The sequence below is a fragment of the Poeciliopsis prolifica genome, unplaced genomic scaffold (assembly GCF_027474105.1).
Source record: "Poeciliopsis prolifica strain line A6 unplaced genomic scaffold, Auburn_PproV2 SCAFFOLD006, whole genome shotgun sequence".
NCBI lineage: Eukaryota > Metazoa > Chordata > Actinopteri > Cyprinodontiformes > Poeciliidae > Poeciliopsis > Poeciliopsis prolifica.
The window spans coordinates 13,707,048-13,724,418 of NW_026562381.1; the positions used below are offsets into that span (position 1 = coordinate 13,707,048).

General features: G+C 37.6%; 1 protein-coding gene across 1 annotated transcript in view; it reads right to left on the reverse strand.

Moving 5' to 3' along the window:
* LOC129360413 (protocadherin Fat 2-like) overlaps window positions 1-17,371 on the reverse strand; it is an 88,125-nt gene that overhangs the window by 31,066 nt on the left and 39,688 nt on the right. The window contains exons 9-16 of the mRNA XM_055030620.1: window positions 16,527-16,739; window positions 16,202-16,412; window positions 11,982-15,649; window positions 11,102-11,498; window positions 9,008-9,207; window positions 8,328-8,481; window positions 7,640-7,873; window positions 3,710-4,099 (exon numbers count right to left, since the gene is read on the reverse strand). Of these exons, the coding sequence (XP_054886595.1) occupies window positions 3,710-4,099; window positions 7,640-7,873; window positions 8,328-8,481; window positions 9,008-9,207; window positions 11,102-11,498; window positions 11,982-15,649; window positions 16,202-16,412; window positions 16,527-16,739 (5,467 nt within the window). The remainder of the gene's footprint in view (window positions 1-3,709; window positions 4,100-7,639; window positions 7,874-8,327; window positions 8,482-9,007; window positions 9,208-11,101; window positions 11,499-11,981; window positions 15,650-16,201; window positions 16,413-16,526; window positions 16,740-17,371) is intronic.

Below are 17,371 nucleotides of genomic sequence, written 5' to 3' on the forward strand. Positions count from 1 at the left end.
AATCATCCATATTTTGTTCCCAAAGGTGTGACAAATATTTGCATTTAGTCAAATGCAATTACACTATTTACCGCAATTAAATCTTTTCTAATATCTTATTTCCAGATTTTTATGCACAGACTAAACCTGCTTTGACAAAAAGTTTGCCTCAGTCCCAAGTCTGTTTGTGACACTTAACAGGTTTTTTGTATTTTGCTCCACCCAAGTCTCACAAGCATCCTCAGAGCATGATGCTGCCACTGTTGTGCTTTATCAAGAGGATAGTGTGTTAGGTGTTGGTTTGCAGGGTTGATTTTCTGCCACACACACGATGCTGCATGTAGGCCCAAAAGTTTCTTTTTCTGTTCCCCTCTTCTTCTAGGCCACCTTCCCTTCATGCATTCCAGCAAACTGCAACTTAAAATTCTCTTATCTTTGAAGCAACACTGACCCTCTTCCATGCAGGATCTATCCTCACAATCGATTTACGGCATGCATTCATTACTTATTGATGGAATGAACAGTGCTTTGTTCAAAACTTGGGGCATTGTTTTATAATCTAAGCCTGCTTTAAAATGTTTCACAATTTCCTCTGTAACCTTTATGGTGTGTTTTTTGGTCTTCATGATGCTTTTTGTTCTGTAATATTCTCTGAAGACTTCACAGAACAGCTGCATCTATACTAAGATTAAATTACAAATTAGTTAACTTCTGAAGGCAAATGGCTGCACTCAATTATGTGCAGAAGTAGCAGAGGAAAGGGCTTGAATGCTAATGCGTACCACACGCCGTGATTTTTACCTGTAGATGTATGCCTTTATTGTCCTTTCACTTCACTGTTCTTCACAGTTCTCAGTGTTGGTCTATTACCAAATCATCCAATAGAATAACACATGGAAGATACTGGCATTTACATAAAAATAAATAAATAAATAAATAAAAACTTCAAAGGACAAGGCGCTTTTTGCAAGATGGTGTAAAAACTGCACAGTGGAGACATTAAAAAATACAAATTTAGCTTCATTCAGCAAGCATAATATTTATATTTCCTTGTATTAATATTTTTGATTTTAAATTCTCAGAACAGCAAAAAATATGTGGTACATTGTCCTCTTTTCAGTCATACAGTCCTTCAATTTGTTTTAAACCTATTCATAGATTTACTGAAAGTACTTTCATTTTTTCACAATTTGTTGGTTGATCAAAGCCCAATCCAACTTTCAGGCATGAAATATTTGCCCTTCATGCTGAATTGAAACAATGAACTATTTACTTCTGGAAAACTGTAGACTCACAGAACTTTGTTGAGTTATTTCTCTCTTACCCTGCTTTTGAAGATAAACTCACCTATTTGTCACATGATTAGTTTATCTTTCCTGATGATTCAGTGAAATATTAAGCTGCCAAGAGGGCTAGACCCAATCCATCTGGCTCCTATATCAGACAAGACAAACTGCTTGTCTGCTAATATTGGAAAAACACCTCCAGATCCACTGCCAGTGTGAGATTTACTGACCACAGCTATGTCCTTTATAGCCAACTTGGAGATGCTTGCTTATCATGCAAAGGATCCATAGTTCTTTCAAAAATCATATAATATAAATTATCTAGTGTATTCTTCACCAACCAGTGAGTGGATGATGCTTTTGAATGATGTTTTATCAGGTCAACAGCAGATATTACAGTTGTTTTTAGGGTCTTTAACTATTTACACTTGGGAGATTCAGGGGGGATGCAGGCTGCTGAGCTTCTGCTGCTGTTCCTGCATGCCTTTCACAGCAGGAGATTCACGCTCACAGCTGGAAGTAACACAGAGTAATATCTGGGAGGAGCGCAGAGGTTGCAGGAGATGATGGAAAAATGCTCTGTGGGATTCTCAGTTTTGTTTACAGCATGCTGGCAAATGAGTCCCACTGAAAACTATTTTAGTGTTTACTGTGTAACACAGAACATTTTAATTAGAATAAACTATTGCTGAATTAATTAGAATGAATATTTGCAACAAAGGAGTAAACCACGGAGGTAGACAATATGGCCTATAAACAATTTCACAATGTCTGCAGAAAAAAGGGGTTTGGACATTCGAGTGCTCTGTAATTGGTTACATTCTAGTGACTTTGTGGGATCTCTGCTTGTTTTTAGATTAGATTTTCATAATTTGGAAACCTGGAAGATCAGCTCATGTTACAAAATTATTCTAATTGTGATTGTGGATTATGTGAAACATAGCAAATAATTTTTTTTTTATTCACTGTCTTTTTATTTTTTCTTGTTTTGTTTTTGTGTGCAACCGTAAGAGAGCAAACATTTAGTTAAAATTGGATTTATGTCCCTTTTTTAATAACAGCACATGTAGTCATGACTGTAGAAATTGCTCCATGTTTGGAATATTGTGAGTATGGGACAAAGAGAGCAAAAATTAGGGATTTGCAGGTATTTAAATTATTCATATTATTCAACAAAGTCAGAAATTTACTTTTTGTAAAATAACTTTTGTTCTTCGAAATGAAAATGCTAGATATAATATATTGAATATACCTTAGGTTGTTTAATTAGGCTCTGCAAAAATCAGTTTTTTTTTTCTATCAGTTGTTTTGAAAGACATTAATTAGTGAAGCGAACATATGACGGCTTCATTCTTTCTGTGTTTCAAACTCCAATAATTACATAAAGCATTGCATAAAAGTGTAAACATTTTCTGCAATGTTTACTGTGAACAAAATTTATTCATGATGCTTTAAATTCAATATACAAAGTCGTAAATCTTAAACTATATTTCAACTTAGATATCACAGAGGTAATTCTACATTCTCAAGAGTCTCAACAAATTTATTTTCTTGTCAGTCTTGCTTGTCCTTCCTATTTAAAACATGAGAAGGCTGAATGCAGGATATCTTTCAGACAGCCTTGAAAGAAAAAAAAAAACAGACGTGTTTGAGGTAAACTTTGAATGTTTCTGACTTTTAATTATACATCATACTTCTACATTACACACTTTATTCATAATTTTCCCCAAAGCATTTCACTCTGTTGGCATCACAGGGGAAGGTTGGCTTTTGCATATTAATACAGGTGGAATACTTGTTAATTTATTTGAGAAAAATCCTAATTGCTATATTCCGTTGACAGTTTAGTAAAAAAAAAAAAAAAAAAAAAAAAAAAAACATGAGGCCTCCAGTCACCTTGAAGGAAATCAAATCAAAATCTTTTTTCTCCAGATCAAAAGTTTCAGCTCCCTGGTTTGTCTTTGTTGTACGAATACAATGCACATGAATTATCCGCACAATAAACTGCTGGCACTCCATTCATCATTCAGATATTTATACACTATGGAAGAACGTTCTCACAGTAGCAAATTTGCTATTGTTCCACTCATGAAATACTCTTTAAGTTTTACAGACCGGAAACTTTCTGATTCTTTTGTGTTTAATTACACATATTTTTTCTATTGTTCTTCTTAGAGATATTTATATGTGAAAAGCTAAAAATGTGTGTATTTTAAAATAAATTGGTTTATTTTGTAAAATGGCAAGTCTACATATTTGTTTTGTTCCTTATCATATCTTTTACAATTAATATTTTTTGTAATCATATTTAATTTGAAAGTTTATGAACATTTTTAATTCATAAACAGAATAGTCCTTACAACCCAGTGAAGAAACATATTTTTTAAATTCACCTCAGAAAATGAAATCAGTTTTTAAATCTGAGGACAAAAAACAGTTCTGACCTGTTTGTGAGTCCAGGTGGAAGCGGCCATCTTCGTTTCCTGAGACGATGCGGTACACGATGGGATCCGGACCACCGCCGTCTCTGGTAAGCGCTGACACGCTCAACACCTCGGACCCGACCACCAACGACTCTGAAAGCTGGGCGGTGTACTCCGAGCTCAGGAACACTGGTTGATAGTCATCGAGGGAAACCACATCCACTGTGACCGTGGCAACAGAGTACAGGTGGCGAGGCAGGCCACGGTCGGCGGCCTTAACCTTCAACTCAAATGTTGGTGGGGTGTCGGAGGTCAGAGGTCGCTCCAGCCGCAGGACTCCAGAGAACTCATCCAGAGAGAAGAAACCACGGTCTCCAGCCAGCATGGAGTACTTAACCTCAGAGTTGATGCCTGCAAAACAGAAATTTTGAAGTACTTAAGCTCAAACATGAAGAATAAACATACACGAGAAACTCAACCAAATTTAACCTCCGTGTGCAGAAACATTAGTTTTTTTTTATTTAAATATTTTGAAAAACTTCTAATAGTTTAATAAAGATCTTATATTTTAAAATTTATTTTAATTGGAAATAAAACAAAAGATCAATAATTCTCTGATGAGACTGTTAAATGACGTAAGCTGTTGTCTGAGACTGTTCCTTAAAAGTCTAAAACGCGGTGGAGGAGAAAAACTTAAAGAAATTAACTACAATTGAAAGTATTATTGAAAATAAGCATAGAAACGGTTGAAAGTGGTATTTTAAGGAGTAAAATACCTCTAAACAATGGTTAATCCTCAGTCGTTCACTATTATTATTGAATCTCATTTTAAAGACAACTTTCATCTTTGAAAGTTGCTAAAAAGAAAAAAGGGGCAGAGAGAAAAATGCCTCTAACTGAGATTTGAATTGGATTAACATTTTGCAGCCTTTATATATATGGAGCATCTTTTCCATTCATGTTTTCACAGATATTACCATCAGTCAGTTGCAAGTTTTAGATAAATTATTTCCTGGACAAGCTCCCGCCTTTCCTGCCCCTAAACCAATTCAGAATGCAAGAAATTATCTGAGATTATGTATCAAGATCAAATGCATTGCTATTTCATGTAAAGCATGTCACTCTCTTTTATGCAGTAAACAAGATAATAGGTAATAACTCAACAGATGGGGGCACCAAATCCTCTTTTCAGGTCATGAATAAATCAATGCAAAAGCTGTTCAGCGACTACTCATAAGGTCTCTGAAAAAACTCTGACCACAGCATAAGTCTTGTAAATTAACTTAATTTTCAAGTCCTTATTTTCATCAAGGCATTTCACATAAACATTCAAGCATGGAAACTTAAGTCACACCAGGAAGTTTAGGTGTTCTGCAGAAGATTAACTGGACAAAAGTTTGAAAGATGATGGTTAAGCAGTTTGTCTTTCTGTTGCCATGACAGAAAACACATTTTGGTGTATTCCATTCAAAAACTAAGATTTGTTCTCATAACCGTCTCGATCTTTAAAAGCCAGCAGCTAGATTTGAAAAGTTTACTTATGCTTGCTCATTAAGAAAATAAATCTCAGAAGAAGCAAACTGATGCACCAGTAGATGAAGTAAAGCCTCAAGCAGGCCGGTCTTTGTCTCATCTGTGAGAAACCTGTGAGAGCAGGAAAAGACAAGCTGCTGCACATCCAAAGGAGTGGCTGAGCTGCCAAAGTATGCCTTGTAAATAGTATGTACCAGCTAGTTTATGGGCAGACTGTTTGATCACTTTCTTTACATTTGCCCTTGCATCAGAGTTTGACCATAAACCTTTCAACACTCAAACTGTAAACAGACAAACGCATCTGTGCAAACTGGTCTCAGCTACAAGTTTTTAAAGACAAAAAACTTTTTCCTTAGGTTCCCCAGCGGTATTAACTATGTATGTACAAAAATGGTGTCATTTATTATTTTAGAAACGACATAAACTATGCACAAATCTTTATCTTTATTAACAGAAAAAACAACATTAAGTGGCCCCCACAACATTGCAATATAAAACAACTGTTGAGAACACACACTGTGAGGGTGAGAAGTTCTCTTGTAATGAAATCTTGGCGAGAGAGAGGGAGAAAAAGACAGCAAGAGACAGAGAAAGACAGAAAAAAATCTAGAATAAACACTATTTGCTACTTCACCGACATGTTGTGAGTTGCTTCCCACTGAGGGTGGCCTTACCACATCTGGATGCTGCCATAAACTTTTTTACCTTGGTTCAAATAACCGACTGGTGCATGTCTCTTGACCACATATGACTGAGAACATTTTTCCATATTGAACATTTGAAACTAGATATGGAAACTAAATCTAAAAATAGAAAGAGGTCTCTTAATTTCATGCAAAATAAAGCAACAGAAAACAAGACATTTTTTTCCAAAATAAGAATAAAAATGTAAAATATGTGACACTAAATATTTTGTAATCATTAAACTCCAGGTGTTTCAAAAAGAGATAAATGAGACTATTGGCTTTTCAACAACTCTTTCAACTGAAATGAAAAACTGAAATTTTCTTTCACTGTTGATCAAAAACAAGTTAGTAGGTATTCAAGGTCCTTTGTGTTACCATCAGCAGCTATTTCCATGACCCTTAGATAATCTCCTTATCTACTCATTGTCTGTCAAGGCACCATACAGAAACAAAATATCCTGGATAAGAGTGGTGATTGCAGTTTTAACTGATTGCACAAGACAGTAACAATCTGACACATATAGATGCATGATTATGTCCCTGCTTTCCACTTTGTAACAAACACAATCAGTTTACACTGATGTGAAGGAATGAACCCTAGATATTTATTCTTCAGAAGACCGTTTTCTTTACATGGTCATATTTAGTATTTAGAGTTTAGTATGGAGTATTTCACTTTATAGTCAAATCTTCTATGTTTTTTACAATAACTATTTTTACTGATCTTATAAGTGGGGAGCTTTCCATTTGAATGTGGCTCAAAGTGAAATAACAGTCAGAGGTTTTTCGGTGCAGTAGCAGATGACAATTACCTTGAAAGCAGCTGCAAGTGCAACTAAACACTGCTTTTTGGTTGACTGAAGAGCTCAAACTTCCTGTTCAAGTTGCAGATCTCAAGTGATGATTTAAACTTGTTTGTATGTTGAATTTAGCACTCAGAACAAGATGAAGTGATTGACTTAAAATAAACTATCTACATACCTCCACCATCCCCTCAAAAAAAAAAAAAGAACACACACACACACACACAAAATTGGGGCTTATCTGTAAACAACCCATAAAACAGTGTTATGCATCAATATGTTTGGTTGTTACACTGGGATTAAAGAGGTAGTTACACTCAGCAAGTTATGATTTTAGACAGACTGAGAGTTGGTACTGAAAACACAATGAAGTGCCAGCATGAAAGAAGAACACTGTTAAAGCACACAAGGGTGTAAAAAATTTGATCAAGTGATGAAATGAACTGAATTTATAAAACTCAAAGCACTTAATACTAAAGCCCCAGTCATCCTTTTAAACTCAATAATATGCACACATCCATGCACCGATACACAAATCGACAGGCACCTTGGGGTTAAGTACCGTCCCTGGGGTTAGGTTTGTTTCAAACATGGCAGAAGGACGTTTGAAACCAACTTACAATTTTCAGATTTTCAGCTCATGAGGTTAAGTGTTAAGAGAATTAAATCTCTGTGCAGAGAGCTGGAATGACATAATGTATCAAGGGGGAGTTTCGGAAGAATTAACTCTGTTGCAAATGGATTAGCATGTCATTATGTTTGGGATCAGCAAAAACATGCTTATACCCATACATGTTATAGACTTACAAAGCCAGGCTTCTGATACCAGGCCAAATGTTTAATCTCAGCATGTTGGGACCTGGGGAACACAATACATTGCTCTCACCGAGCTGAAAACCTCCCATTTCTAAACGTCAGCAGTTGCTCACCTGTGTCTGGGTCCCTGGCGTAAATGACAGCGATCGGCGTGCGAACCGTAGTGTTGTCGAACACAGTGACCTCGTAGTGACTAGAGGAGAAGAGGGGTGGGTTGTCGTTCATGTCCTGGGTCATCAGCAGGATGTCGGCCTGACAGGACCGACCACCGCCGTCAGTCGCCTTTGTCACCAGGTTGAACTCCAAATGAGTTTCACGGTCCAAAACGGCCAGAGTGAACAGCTCACCTGAAGGCAGGTGGATTCCGAAATAGTTAATCACCAAACATCACAATTTTATATGTAATTAAAAAGTATTTTATTCTTATCGAAATTTAAATATGTTTATCTACAGTGAAATTGGCATTTATCATTCCAAAGGATTCTCACAATTTAGGTATTAGTACTGTGGAAAAAGTTTGGGAACACATCTTGAAATGTAAATTTGTGACCTCCAATACATTTTCGTATTATTTCACAGTGAAAGGGATGATTGTTCTCAGAAGGACATGACAAAACATCTAGTTTATCTGTAAAATCAGGAGTGCGAATTTTAGGTGAGGATAAATGTTATGGCAGAATGAAAGGAATTGATATCAGTGATTTGCTGGACAATAACAATTGCTTTGGCTCCTATTAGCTCATTACAGCTGCAGATTGTTGATGTTATCACCATCCCAGACACTCACAGACACCATCATACCTGTTCTTGGATCCAGATGGAACTTATCTGCGTCTGGACCGTGCAGTGAGTACGAAATCTCGCCATTTGCTCCCACATCTGGATCTGAAGCTGAAACTTTGAGAACAAACATCCTTGGTGGCGAGTTCTCCATTACCCCCTCTGTGTACATCAGCTAGAGACAGAGGATGAGAAAAATAATCAGGTGGCGCTGAGAGGATAACATGCTGCCACAGTGTTTACAAGCTTCAATCATTTTAGACGTTTTTAGCAAACAGTTGAGAAATGCTATTTTCAATAAATTAGACTCATATGTCAGATTAAAAGCATCCTTTCACTAATAAATAAAGTTTATTAGTGATATTTTAATAACTAACTTTATTTAAAAAAAAAAAAATATATATATATATATAACATATATATATATATATATATATATATATATATATATATATATATATATATATATATATATATATATATATACCCGCACAACTTTTAAATTGTCCTAGATATCTTTTATAAACATTTAGTGCAATAGCGCAAGTACTGCTGTACAAACAGCACTCCTCTTTTGTAATTCCCTGTGAAAGAAGATCCTGACAACAAATCTGGGACTGCCTAACCAAATTTACTGAGAGGATCAACAAAGTATCTGAGAAGCAATCGCTTTTTGTCAGTGATGCTGTGAAACGACTCACCTGTTCACAAACTGGACTGTTGTCGTTTGTGTCCAAAACATGAACATCAACAGTAACCGGAGCCTCAAACTTCCCATCAGTGGCAGTCACCCTTAATGTGTATCGGCCTTTGGTCTCTCGGTCCAGGTTCTCCTTCACAATCAGACCCCACTGACCTTCGTCCTCCTGGACGATGGCAAACTGGCCCAATGGGTCTCCATCTGCAAGAGGAAAAAAAAAAGAAGTTGCGTCATGTTTTTGAATCTGACGATTCGATTGTCATTGCAGCTGAAAATATTTTGTGATTCTCCAATTGTTTCATAGCTGCTACTGTCCTGCTAATGTTTGAGATAGATTTTTTTCTACATTACACTTGCAATTTTAGATTCTGTTTTCTCATAATGACACACACACCTTGTCGGACAGGTGATGTGTGTTGGCAAGGGCTTAATTAAAGGTTTCTTGTAAAAACAAAAGGTTTAACCTCAAGAAAGAAACTGTCTTGAGCTGCCATTCGGGTACTGCAATTAAATTGTTGTTCCACAAGTTTTCTTTGGCCACACTAAGTGGATTTTGTTCCACAAACACCAACATTAATAAACCTCGAGCTATTATTTATGCTGATTTTAATTTATAATGTTGACATTGGAATGGAAATACCACAAATCAAGTTGACATTCTCCCAGTTTTTACGGGAACATGCATTTAATTTTCTTTTTTTTTTGTGAAAAGTTGTGTTTTTACAGCAAAATGTAGAAACTTTATTAAAACAAGCCATGTTACATATTACTGAAATGGAGAAAGAAGCATTTTGCAAATATATATTTTTTTGTTTTTGTTTTGTTTTTTTTATATATTATTATTATTTGTGGTTGGGAAACAAATAATTTTGACAGGAATTGATTTCAAATGTAAAGAAAACAAAAAATATTAATGAATTGTGGAAATAAACAGATGCCAGGTAGATTTTTCTTTCCATTTAAATAACCTAATTATTCCTACATTTCACATGGGTTGGTTTCTTCTTCCAACAGGTTCAGGAGCGGTAAAAGGAGTTGTATAACTCTCACATATATATTAAGGTCCTTAAAGGTATTTTTATAATCTGCTAATATGTGACTTTGCACCAGCACAAGGTCGGATGGGCTAATTTGGGTTTGGGGTCATAATGTTTTATATTTCAGCTGACCCAAATGGGGAGTAAAACCGAGATCGAAATGTATGATTACAACATAAAAAGTCAAGTTACATAAAATCATTAAAGACAAAAAATATTTGTTTTAATAAAATATCTCCATCATTCATCAAAATTCTGGACAAAATAAACTAAAATTAATATTAAAAAATAGGAATATCAAATGGCAACTTGAAAGGTACAAAGAGATAACCCTAAGGTGTAACATGAAGGATGGAAGCAAAGAAACCTAATTCTAACTTGTTAGCTGTGTATGAGTATACAATTCACTGTTTTTCTTATGAGGTAAGACATTAAGTATTATTGATAAGACATTAACATAGAAAAAATACTCCTTTTAGTACTATTAGTAATATTGTCTTAAGACAAAACATAGAAAACACATTTGCCCTGCGAACTGGAAATCAACAGTGAAAATAATAAATTCTTATTGATTCAGAATAAGACAAACCTTAAATAAATTAACAAAGTGTGTAGACAGTTTTATAAAAAATTTTGTGACAACTGAGAGTTTGCCTGAGCCGAACCCTTCGATTGTAAATAATTCCAGCACAAACACTCATCTCTGTCTCAGAACTCCTTCAGAGAAGTTTAACTATCTTGGATTTGCATTAATTCAAGGCTCTGTTTGTTGTTAGCTGCAGGGCATCCAGTTGGTATTCCTGTGTTGTCACACCGCTCCACTTTAGGATTAATTGGAGGTGGAATAATGTGACTCAGTTGAGGGTGATTAACACAGATTTTCATTTTGCCTTATTAATGTCTTTATAAATCCCACAGTGCAGCAGATCTTCAGAGCAAATAAGTGATTTCACTGATGAAAACATTGATGCTTGCTTGAACAAAAAAAAACACACTCCACAGTGCAGTAACATGCAAAAAGCTATTGGCCAAACATACTGTAAGTCAGATATACAAACCTGTGATATAACACGTCACCAAACGGTTCTCCAGGGACACATCAGCATCTGTGGTCGTCATTGAAACAATTGGCTCAAATGGGGTGGCATTCTCCACCACTGAACCATGGTATACGTCTTCCGTGAATTTCGGCGCGTTGTCATTCTCGTCTGTCACCATCACTTCCACGAGGACGCTGGACGATAGCTTGACATCTCCTCCATGATCTGTGGCAACCACATTGAACTTGTAGACTCTGAGAGTCTCGCAGTCTGTTTCCCGCAGAGTGGTGATCCAGCCGCTTTCTCCTTCAATGGCAAACACCTCATTGATGTCAATCTCGGTGTCATCAGGCAGCGTCTCCAAACTGTAGGTAACCATGCCATTGGTGTCTGTGTCTGGATCATTGGCTGTCACCTAGAGGTCAAAGACCCATTAGCATATTCTGTGCAGAAATCTATTGTGGCATGGACTTGTAAAACACTTATGTGGAGGTTAAAGTAAATGCTAAGACCTCTAGGTGCCAGATGCTGGCACAATAAACATAAAAAAAAACAAACAATAACTTTCAAAGATAGCGACATTGACTGCATATCTAAACATTTATTTGAATGTCTTTTTAAAAGTTTATTATGTATATAATTGTTTCCTAGACCTTTATTCACATCCAGTTTTCTCAACATTCCTTATAGTCTGTGCAGATATCTTATAAAGAAAAGGTATAATGTCTATGTTCAGTTTACATATAAGCAGTAGACATGCAAATGTCTCAGTGTACTTGACACCATTTTATGCTTCTCTGTTCAACAAGAATATTGGCATTTCCAGGAACTTCATTAAATGCATTCAATACATCGGAAGAAGAAGTAAACCTACGAAAGAAAGCCTGGTTTGTCTTACCTGAATAACAGTGGTTCCAGCAGGCATATTTTCTGCCAGGAAGGCTCTGTATGGGCTTGCATCAAACATGGGCTGGTTATCGTTCACATCCTGAACCTGGATACTGACAGAGACCAGCGATGCAACATCTGTCCCATTATGGTTCCCCTGAGCAATCACATCTATCTGGTACCACTTTGTCTTTTCATGGTCTATGGTCTTCTGCAGTAGCAGAGTGCCACTTTCCTGGTCCAAGCTGAAAACTTTGTCTTTATTGCTTTCCACAGTATTCCCATTGACCAGACTGTAAATGAGAGGCATGTCAGAGTTGGCCCTCACTGAGCCAATCTCTGACCCGATGGGAAAATCCTCTGCAGCAGAGAAGGTGTAGAGTGGTTCTGAGAATTTTGGCAGGGGAACCTCTGGAGGAACCACCTTTAGTTGAACAGGGACAGTGGAGTTATAAAAAGGGAGACTGCCGTCACGAGCTTTCACTTTAAAGTTAAAGATCTTGTTTTCCATTCCAACCAAACTCTCCTTAACACTGACCACTCCTGTGAAAGGGTTGATTTCAATGATGTCTTCGACAACTTCCTCAGCTTCATCCACAGTGTAGGTCACGTCTGCATTTTTACCATCATCAGCGTCATAAGCCATAATCTGAATGACAGGAGAGCCTTTATTTACAGTCGATTGAATTGAAACTTGGTATTCTGATGCTTTGAATTGAGGCACATTGTCATTCTCATCTGTGAGAATAATTTTGACTGTACAAAAGGCCACTTTTCCACCACCATCCTTTGCCATCACTTTTATTGATATCACTTTCTGGGTGGGGTTTTCTCTGTCCAGCGGTTGCGTTGTAACAATCTGACCGTCTTCGAGGATGGCAAATTTCTCATCAGCAAGTTTGTTGATGATGGTGTAATCCACACTTCCGTACGGCCCATCATCGGGATCAATAGCTGCCAGTCGGATAACGCGAGTTCCCGCTTCTGCATTTTCAGCCAGCTCTGCCTCATAGATGCTCTTTTTGAAGTAAGGACTGTGCCTGTTGCTGTTAATCATGTCAATACTAACTGGGGCAGTTTTCTGAAACACTCCATCAGATACAGCCACCGTCAAGTTGTAGTAAGGATCTAGATTCCTCTTGCAAACGTTGGAAAAGGAGATTATCCCTGAGGATTCATTGATGTTGAAGTATCGATCTTTGTTACCTGAAATTATTTTGTACTTGAGATGATTGAGGTCTTCAGAGTCAGGATCTGAAGCTTGAATTTTAATGACAATGTGGCCACATTTGGCCATTTCATCCAAAGTAGCTTCATACTGAGAACTGACAAAATCAGGAGGATTGTCATTGACATCAGTGACATTTACAAAAACCATCACCTCGCTACTGAGAGGAACAGTCCCATTGTCAATGGCTTTGATTTTCAAATTAAACTGTTCAATATCTTCATGATCCAGAACCTGTTTTGTGACAATCAATCCAGTCTTAGGATTGATATCAAAGAAATCAGTTTCATTTCCCTCAGTCTTAATGATCCGGTAGGTCAAATCTTTATTTCTGCCAGAGTCTTTGTCCGTTGCATTGAGTTGAATCACAGAGGTGCTGACTGGAAGCCCTTCGGCAATGTTCACACTGTAAGTCAGCTGTGGGAAAAGTGGTGGATTATCATTAACATCCTCTACTACAATTTCAATAGATGCCTCTGAGAACGCTCCAGTAACAGAGTCAGTAGCTCGAACTGTCAAGAAATGCATTGTCTGGCTCTCATAATCCAGAGGATTGGTTATGGTCAGAACTCCAGTCTTAAAATCAATGTGAAAATGCTTTGAAGCATTTTCCTCCTCAAGATTGTAGATGAGCCGATATCCCTCAGGGTTTCTGGCCTGAACGTGCAGAATGGTGGTGAATGGGGGAACATTTTCAGGAACTCTCAGTGGATAAAGAAGAGTCTGAAAAACTGGATTGGTTCTGTTCCTTACTTGAATAGTGAGCTGAGCAGTGGTTCTATGAGTTGGCAGGCCATCATCTGAAGCCACAACAGTCAACATGTATTTATTCAGGGCTTCAAAATCAAGAGGTCTTTGAAGGGATATATCGCCCACATCTGGATCTATCCTGAAGAGGTCAAAATCCTCCTCCAGAGAATACATGATTGATCCGTTTTCACCCAGATCTTTATCAATGGCAGTTGCTTGGTACAAAACATCTCCTGGCTCTGCATCTTCAGAAATCATCATTGAAAAAGGCAAATTTAGAAACTGTGGAGAATTGTCATTAACATCATCTATAAAAATTTTGACTTGAGCTGTTGCTGTTCTGGGTGGGGTTCTGGTATCTTCAACTTTTACCACTACGTCATAAATATCTTGTTCCTCTCTGTCAAAAGGAATGCCGGTGGTTTCAAGAACCCCTGACATTTGGGAAATAGTAAACCTTCCCATTGGGTTGGTTACAGAGTATAAAAGAGGCTCATTCAGGTAGCATCCTGAGACTTTTAGTGCTGCCAAAGTTTTCACTGTATTTAGGTTTTCTGCAATGCTTGCTGAGTACATTTTATGTTGAAATTCTAGATCACTTGGCATCAGCTCAGTTGCATTTATCCTGACAGTGGCTGAATCTTTAAAGAGACCATCTGAAGCTCTGACAGTCAGCTGGTAAAATGACCTGAACTCTGACACGTTGCTCACAGTAATGACTCCTGTATTGGGATCAATTGAGAATGCATTGTGAAGATTTCCCTCATAGATGCTGTATGAGACTGCTGAATCTCCATCATGGGCCATGACACGGACAACCTCAGTATCTCTGACGGCTGGGACAATGATAGATGACTCATACATAGAGGCGGTGAATTGTGGCGCGCAGTCATTAAGGTCCAGGACACGTACAGTGACCTTGGCAGGCTCTGCTGCGTACAGTGATGGTTCCCCTGAGTCCTTCACCTGTACTGTGAAGTGATATTCAGCTTTGGCTTCAAAGTCAAGTGGTGAAATTAAGGAAATGGTACCCATACTTGGGTCAATCTTGAAAACTTTCAGCACTTCAGGTTCAAGGATCAGATATGTCAGCAGAGAATTTGAATCTCGATCTGCATCAAATGCCTGAATGACCAGCGGTGCACTTCTTTTCCCCATCACTATGCTGTTTATAGGAGCTGATTCACTGATTTGACCCAAGTACTCCTTCTGCTGAAATACAGGAGCGTTATCATTCTCATCCATGACATAGATATGGACGAGAGTCTTGGACATGGCTCCAGCTGTTGTGGAAGCTGTAACTTTGAGCTTGTAGGACTCCCAGGTTTCAAAATCAAGATATCTTTTGGTGGAAATCAAGCCACTGTAGGGGTTGATATAAAATGTGTCATTTAAGTTTCCACTCTCTATACCATAATGCACTGCAGATGGGCAGGAGGCAGAGATGGTGAGCACTGGAGTGCTGGGAGCTCTTAGTTCACTGACCTCTGTTAAATATTCATCCGCAGGGAAGATGGGTGGCGTTTGATCAGAAATGCGGATATGGATGTGGACGGAGCAGAGGTCAGAACGTTGAGGGAAACCCTGATCATTGGCTTTTACTGTTAGGTGGAATTGGTCCTGAGGCTGAAGGTCCAGAGGTTTGGAAATGCTGATGGAGCCCAGCTCAGGATCAATGGAGAAGATGTCGTCAATATTACCTGCAGGGAGGTAAGACATGCTATGTTATACATAAAAAAAACTATCTAATTTTAGATTTTGATGATTAAGTCATATTTGTATAAAAATAGGTACAGAAAAAAACTATTTACTTTATTTTTCAAGGTGTTCAGTGATAATAGTATCATCTCATTGATTCTTCTGTTGTCTTTTAAACATTAAAAACGTTTCTGGGAGCATTGACATTTATCTCACACCAGTGGTCATTCTTTTAAACTTCACAAGCAAGAATCTGAGATAAGATAATTACAAAGATGGATGTTGTTTGCTGCATCAAACACTAAAACAACAATGTGTTCAATTGCAGCAGCTGGCATTGAAGCATCATTCTCTGTCTCAGACATTCCCAGGATCTTTGATTACTCGTGATCCGCCATAATCCCAAACAACCCAGTGTGAAAGATTTAAAGACTGCAGATGAAACAGAGACAGCTCCCAGGAGTGAGTTTGTATAGCTAAATGAATGTGAAGCAGTGTTCAGGTGAAAAGAAGCAAGCGCAGATAAAATATAAAAATAAGCCTGGGCGACTCACCAGAGTGCAGCGAGTAGCTGATGTCTGCATTGCTCCCCATGTCCTTGTCTAGAGCTTTGACTCGGACAACCTCAGAGCCCGCAGGGGCCAGATTAGAGATGCTAGCTTCATAACGGGGGCTGAGGAAAGCTGGAGAGTGGTCATTACAGTCCTCCACATGAATCACCACCTTTGCAAAATTCTTCTTCATTGGAATCTCCTGGTCACGCACCTGAAGAAAAGAGTTAATATTGCAGCATGTGAAGAGGTAAATCATCTATCATCAGTGCAAAATTCAAAAAGTCTGGTCTTTTAAACTTTTTGTCATTACATAATAAATAATTACCATAATGATGAGGGTATGAACAGAGATCTTCTCGAAGTCTAGCTTCTCCGTCATCACCAGAATGCCATTCTTTGGATCCAGGTGAAAGAACTTGGTGCTGTCCGGATGAAGGCTGCTGTGGATGGAGAACAGCAGGTTGCTGTTGGTGTCATCGTCCTTAGCGCTGATCTGCAGGATGTCCTTCCACAGGGACGTGTCTTCAGGAACCCTCACCTTAAGGACAAGAGAAGATGATCACAGAGCAGTGTAGAAAAACTTACTGTGTTTTGATTCTTGATGGTTCTTATAAAGAAGGTAAAAAGGGAGTAGAGCTGAAGAGGAATATCAAGCTAAAAGAGTCAGCTCAGACAGAGAAATAACAATGATGTGAAGTTGTGAGAAAATATAGCACATAGCTTTTTAAAACATTTAGTTGCCATCTCAAAGACATACCCAGGTTATTCATATTTGTTCATCTCAAATTAAAGAACCAAATGCTTTGTAAGACCTCAGTTTTCCAAATGTTGTTAAGCAATTAATGAAAGAGCACAAAAAGAGAATGTTTATTCTTTTTCACATGATGAAATATCTACCCAACTGCATGACTAAAGGCAGCAAATAATAAATATTTAGCAAATCACAAAATATCCACTAAACATCTTTTTATGAAAGTCTAACAGAAATGTCCTCAGTTTTTATAAAGGTATTGGGCGAAAAGCTGTTGTACTGAATCTGCTTCTTTTTTATTTTGTAAATAGTATATTTTAACCTGGAGTAAAGCCTGTCTTAAACAGTGATCTCTCTCAGTTTCTCATCTCTTCCTGTACTTAAGGGCACAACTGAGAATCTAACACATTTCAGATTTC